This window comes from Canis lupus, chromosome X, assembly GCF_011100685.1.
Source record: "Canis lupus familiaris isolate Mischka breed German Shepherd chromosome X, alternate assembly UU_Cfam_GSD_1.0, whole genome shotgun sequence".
Classification (NCBI taxonomy): Eukaryota; Metazoa; Chordata; class Mammalia; order Carnivora; family Canidae; genus Canis; species Canis lupus.
In genome coordinates, this window is record NC_049260.1 from 123,368,860 (window position 1) to 123,374,859 (window position 6,000).

A 6,000-nucleotide genomic window follows, 5' to 3' on the forward strand; every position below is an offset into this window, starting at 1 on the left:
GTCACAGGGACCAGGTGGGAGGACGGGAGGAGGCCAGAGTGGCCAGGTCACAGGGACCAGGTGGGAGGACGGGGAGGAGGCCAGAGAAGGTGTGGGGGGCGAGGGAGGGTCACATCCAACCGCGTAGGCCACCGGAAGGGCCAGGTGCTGCTCTCAGAGGGACAGGGGAGCCCAGGGAGGGTTTGGAGTGCAGAGGTCAGGGGCCTGACCGGTGTCGCGCCCCCAGCAGCTTCCGCAGCCCCACGGGGGACCCAGGCAACGGGCTGTGGTGGTGGCAGTTCCAAAACTGTGCATTTGCCAAAACTACTAGACTTGGACACCTAAAAGGGGGGAGGTTTACAGGATGGAAATTGAACCTCACTGAGCCGGACTTCAAACACAAACGAGAGAGGTGAAGAGAAAGCTGCTTGACCCAGAGTAAGGATTGAAGCCCAGACCAAGGGCAGTGGTCGGATGGCCGCTCCGCAGGCAGGTGGCCTGGGGGGAAGTACGTGGGAAGAGACCGCGGAGGCTAAGGAAGATGGTTTTAGAACATTCGCATTGTGAGATCACAGAAACTAAGCCAATGAATGACTAATCGAAGCAATTTTTATCCTTGGGGGGAAAGAAACCCCAAGTGAATAGGAGAGAACCATTTTGGGAGAAGGAAGAGGGGAGGTGAAGTGGGCGGTGGGATAAAAGTGAAATTCTCATCTCTCAAAAAAGTCATAAAAATGATTTTTAAGGGGTGCCTGGGGGGCTCATTCTGTTGAACATCTGACTCTTGGTTTCGGCTCAGACTGTGATGTCAGGGTCCTGGAATCGAGGCCCACATCGGGCTCTGTGCTGTGCAGAGTCTGTTGGAGGGTCTCTCTCTCCCCTTGCCCCTACACTTTGTTCTTTCTTCCTCTAAAATTAATAACATCTTTTAAAAAGTGATTCTTAAAAAGAAAGCAAGGGAACAAAAGAAACTCTTGCTGAAGCCACTTCAACTGCTGCCTGCTGTCAGGGGACGGTCTTCATTGTCATTACCATCACGACAACCGCCCCCCCAAGCACCTCTGTCTCTCCAGCCTGCAACAGGAGCAGTCTCCTTGGTCCTCAATGACAGACTCTCTGTTCTGTCATATGACCGAACAGGGAATGGATTGACCCTGCCACTTCCTCGAAAGAATCCCCCAAACCAGACACAATAGATGATGCCTGTGAAGAAACCGGGTGTCACGCACAAAGGACAATGGAAGGACTCAGCCCTGCAATTGCCCCAGCTCGGTGTCTGGAGAGGGAGTTTCCCGGTGGAACCCAGCGGACACCCCCAGTTTAGGAGATGGAACTGAAACTCCGAGGCCCAGAGTTGGCAGGGCGGAGGGCCCGGGGAGCGGTGCAGGGAGAGAAGCCTCGAGTGAGCAGCCAGCCTCAGCACAAGTGCGTGAGGAATCTACCCAGGGTGGGGGTGAGGACCATCTAGACGAATGAAAGGGAACTTTGTCCAGTGCTCAAGCAGGACAGTGACCAGTATCTGGCCCCACCACCAAGAGGGCAAACCTCACAATTCGGGAGGCATCAGGCAGGCCACCTACAAGGGTGTTGCCTCAGCAAGGTGTGGGGGAGAAAGGCTTCCCACATTGAGCCGTTCTGGGCCCATCCCATGCAAGAAATCTTCAAGGACTCAAAAGGATCAAACCGTTCCCAGTAATTTAACAACATCGCAGAATAAAGCTCACAAACCTATCTAGGAAGACAAAGGTATCCGACCGCCAAAGAAAATCCTGCCTGGCATCCAACCTAAAATTACCAGGCATGCAGACAACCAGGGAAATCCACCCTACAAGCAGGAGACAAATTCTTCACTAAAAGGCACCCAGACTGGAGGGCACGTGGGTGGCTCACTGGTTGGGCATCTGCCTTCGGCTCAGGGTGTGACCCTGGGGTCCCGGGATCGAGTCCCACGTCGGGCTCCCTGCATGGAGCCTGCTTCTCCCTCTGCCCGGGTCTCTGCCTCTCCGTGTGTCTCTCATGAATAAATAATCTTTAAAAAATAAAAAAAGGTACACATATTGGAAAGGAAGAAGTAAAATTGCCTTTATTGTGAGGAAACATGGTCACCTACGGAGAAAATCCCACAACATCCACCGAAGAGCTGCCAGGCATCCTGGGCTTGGTAAGTCTGCAGGACACAGTATTTTAGAGGGAGCACATTCCTTCCACCAAAAAGCTCCAACAGTTGTCACAGCAGGCTTCTTCACTCGGCTAAGCCCAGTCAGCCACAAAACTCTGATTTTACTGTTTCTGAGTTGTTTGCTCTTTTCATGCAGACTATGTATTTTAGATAATTTTAGAAATATTTTACATATTTGACAGAACATGCACACAAGCAAGGAGAAGGGGCAGAGGGAGAGGGAGAAGTGGACTCCTCTGAGCAGGGAGCCTGAGACATGGGGCTTGACCCCAGGACCGAGATCATGATCTGAGCCGAAGGCAGATGCTTAACCGACTGAGCTACCCAGGCGCCCCTATTTATTTTTAAAGATTTTTATTTATTTGAGGGAGAGGGAGGAGTCCGATGCCAGATCCATCACAGGACCTGGAGATCATGACCTGAGCCAAAGGCAGTTAACCCACTGAGCCATCTAGGTGCCCCTCATGCAAACTAATTTTTTAAAAAAAATTGGCCAAAGGGCTAGTGGTGACAGGTGTAGGAAAACCAGCATTCTGGTGAAGGTACATTTTCTGGAGAGTAACTTTGCTCTCTTTTTAAAAATATTTTATTTTTTATTTATTTTAGAGAGAGTGGGAGAGTGCAGGAGCCGAGGGAGGGGGCCAAGCACACTCCATGCTGAGCATGTAGCCTGGTGCGAGGCTGGATCCCAGGACTCTGAGATCATGACCTGAACCGAAATCAAGAGTTCAACACAACTGACTAAGCCACCGAGGTGCTGCTAATTTTGCACTCGAGTGAAAGTTTTAAAAAATAGTGGGGTGCCTGGTTGGCTCAGTCAGCTAAGCAGGACTCTTGATTTGGCAGCGTTGTGGGGCGGAGGCCAAGCTGCACTCCATACTCAGCAGGGAGTTGGTTTGACATTCTATCTCAACATCTGCACCCCCCCCACGTGCTGTCAAATAAATAAATCTTTTTTAAGATCTTATTTATTCATGAGAGACGCAGAGACACAGGCAGAGGGAGGAGCAGGCCCCATGCAGGGAGCTGATGTGGGACCTGATCCTGGGTCTTCAGGGTCATGACCTCAGCTGAAGGCAAACGCCCAACCAGTGAGCCACCCAGGCATCCCTGAAATAAATAAATCTTTAAGAAATAGTAAATATTTAAGCAAATAATTCTATTAACCTATCTTAAGGAAGCGTCATTCATGCCAAGACTCACACGCAAGAGTTGCACTGAGTCCTTACTCTAATCTGGCAAAAAGTCGAAGAGAACGTAAACGTTCAGTCAAGATAGTGCATGTTTCACGCACCCATTCAAGGTTTTCAAAGAGTTTTTACCGCGAAGTTTACGTTGGACGGAGACTCTCCGGGGACACGCACACAGTACACGCCGCGTATTCCTGTGGGCGTGGGTATAGCGCCAGGGGTAAAACCAAGGGCGCGTCCCAACAGGTCGGCAGCCGCCGATACTCAAGGACACAGCCCACGGGCTGCCGTTTCCCCGAAACGGTCTTTTTAAAGAGATTTACTTATTTGCGAGGGTCCGCGCCTGAGCGGAGAAGCCGAGACGCGGAGCTCCCGCTAAGGGGCGCCGGACCCCGGGACCCCGAGACGGGGACCCCGGGCCCAGGCAGCCGCTTCACCCACGGAGCCAGGCCCGCCCCGCCCCAGCTGCGTCCCGTCACCTTCGGCTCCGGGGTGTCCGCCTCCCAGGGGCTCCTCCGAACCCTGAGGTCAAAGGGAGGTGTACCCGGAGGCGGGGCCGCGGCCCAAGGGACACTGCGCGGATCTTAGCAAACATCACATTTATTTTGTGCAGTCACAAACACTGGGGCGCCCAACGAAACAAAGGGACCCCGCGGGCCGCGGGGGCGGGACGAACAGAAGGGGGGGCTGCTCTGGCAATGGCTGCCCCAGGAAAGGGCAGCAGGTGAGGCCCCTGCCCCGGCCCCTCGCGGGCTCAGCGGGTGGCCGGAGGCCCGAAGCGCTGCATGGTCCGCATCACCAGGGAAAGCTGGTCCAGAAAACTGATGATGGAGATTCGGAGGAGACGGGGGTTCGTAGCTCTCCAGCGGCTGGAAGCGCAGCGGACACGGCCTGTGGGACCTGGAGGCGCCGCCCCCCGCGCCCGGACACCCCCCGGGCGCCCCCGGCCCAGGCCCGCACCGCAGCCCGGTCCCCGGAAGAAGGCGGCACCCAGGCGGGGTATCCGCGAGTCCAGCGGCGCGCCCGTCCTGGGGACCCGTCCTGGGGACCCGCAGCCCGCTGCCCCTTCCCACACTTACACCGCCAGGACGCTGCCCCTCACGGTGAGCTGCTTCTCGACGGCCCCTCCGTGGGGCTCGGCGTCGGGGGCCAGGGACCCGCAGGCGATCTCTGCCTCCACGGCCGACGGGAAAGGCACGCAGAGGGCACTGGGGGCATCAGTCAAGGGACCTCCGGCACGACCTGGCGCCCCGGACCCTGCTCGGCCGCGACCCCTGCCCTGGGCCACCCCGCCCCCTCCTGCCCCTCCCCCCGCCACGCGATCGCCCCCCCCCCCACTTTCCCTCCTCCCCTCCCCCCACCCCTGCAGCCACCTCGTGGGCGTCCCGCTCGCAGCTCGGCCCCCCGCGCGGCCCCCCTGCGCTCCCACGTGCTGGGCTGGCTCCCTCCACCGCAGCCCCGACCCGGCCGCCCCGTCCGCCGCTCAGGCACCGCCCCCCCGTCCGCCCCTCAGGCACCGCCGCCCCCCGTCCGCCGCCCCCGGCCCGCTCGGGCAGGATACAACACGTAGGTGGGGCCGCCCGTCCTTCCAGCCGTGGCGGCGGCGTCTCCGCCGGGCCTAGGGGCGTGCCGGGGCCGCGTGACAGGCGGGGCTCTGCCGAGGGCAGCAGCAGTCGCCTCGCCCGCCCCGCCGGGAGAGCCGGGGCCGTCCGCGCCATCGTCCGCGCCTTCCACGCCGCCTCCCGCGCCTGCGTCTGCCGCCTGCATGGCCGCCGCGCCCCGCCTCCGACTCCGCCCCGAGCGCCGCGCCGCGCCGCCTGCCCGCCCTCCACGCGGCCGGCGACGGACTGAGGAGGCTCCCGGGCCCCGCCCCCGGCCCCGCCCCCGGCCCCGCCCCCGCCCCGCCCCGCGCCTGCGCACACCGGCCCGAGGGGCTGCGGGCGCGTGGCCGTTTCCCGCCAAACCGAGGCAGCGGGGGCGGCGGGGTCGCCGCGCTCCCTCCCGCAGCCCCGCCGCTCGCCGCTCGCCGCGGCCCCGGGGCGCCTGCCCTCCCCGCGGGGCTCGGGGCCCCTTGCCCCCCCGACCCCGTCCCCGTCCCCGTCCCTTCCTGGGGTGCAGTGCCCCCGGACAAGCGCTGTGCAGGGGGCTGGCAGGTGCCCCCCTGAGCGGTCGGAGGCCTTCTGGGGCTCCCCCCCCCCCCGGAGGCCCACGGTGACCTGCCAGCACGTTCAGGGCTCTGGGGTTTCTACGGACGCTCTACCCCCGACGGGGGCCCGAACCTCAGCGCCCCCAGGCCAAGGGTCACATGCGCCCCCCCCCCCCCCCCCCCGCCAGCTGCCTGCGCGCCCCTGCCCGGCAAAACGGCTGTGTAAAGGGACACGAAACGGCCCTGGCGGAGTGTTGCGTCCGTTTTCTGTGTTCCTCCTTGGGGAATCCGGACGGGGGACACGCAACGGACCTGTATCATCCTGCTGGATGGCCCCCCCACACAGCCTGGACGGCCACCGCTTCACCCCTCTCCATTGCAAGCCCCGAGTGGAAGCCACGATCTTTCCCTCAGTTCCTTCAACAGCTTCCTGACTGCTTTTCTACTATTTTTGCTCCTCTACAGCCTATTTTCTACGCAACAGAATTGCCTCTTAATTTTTTAAA

At 60.1% G+C, this 6,000-nt stretch overlaps 1 protein-coding gene across 1 annotated transcript; it reads right to left on the minus strand.

Annotated features, from left to right (window-relative positions):
- Nucleotides 1-3,930: 3,930 nt before the first annotated feature.
- Nucleotides 3,931-5,118, minus strand: LAGE3 (L antigen family member 3). The gene is made up of 3 exons (XM_038586664.1): nucleotides 4,910-5,118; nucleotides 4,428-4,556; nucleotides 3,931-4,217 (listed from the first exon to the last, which is right to left on the minus strand). Exons 1-3 carry the CDS (start codon nucleotides 5,113-5,115, stop codon nucleotides 4,103-4,105), a joined length of 450 nt encoding a protein of 149 aa, XP_038442592.1. The 5' UTR covers nucleotides 5,116-5,118; the 3' UTR covers nucleotides 3,931-4,102.
- Between the last annotated feature and the right edge of the window lie 882 nt (nucleotides 5,119-6,000).

What these genes read in the sequence shown, in the direction of transcription:
- LAGE3 (XM_038586664.1), bottom strand. Translation starts at nt 5,115, where the DNA reads ATGCAGGCGGCAGACGCAGGCGCGGGAGGCGGCGTGGAAGGCGCGGAC. An exon ending in GGCGGCCCCACCTACGTGTT is followed by an intron (nt 4,557 to 4,909) that starts GTATCCTGCCCG and finishes TGATGCCCCCAG; the next exon opens with TGCCCTCTGCGTGCCTTTCC. An exon ending in AGGGGCAGCGTCCTGGCGGT is followed by an intron (nt 4,218 to 4,427) that starts GTAAGTGTGGGA and finishes CTGCGCTTCCAG; the next exon opens with CCGCTGGAGAGCTACGAACC.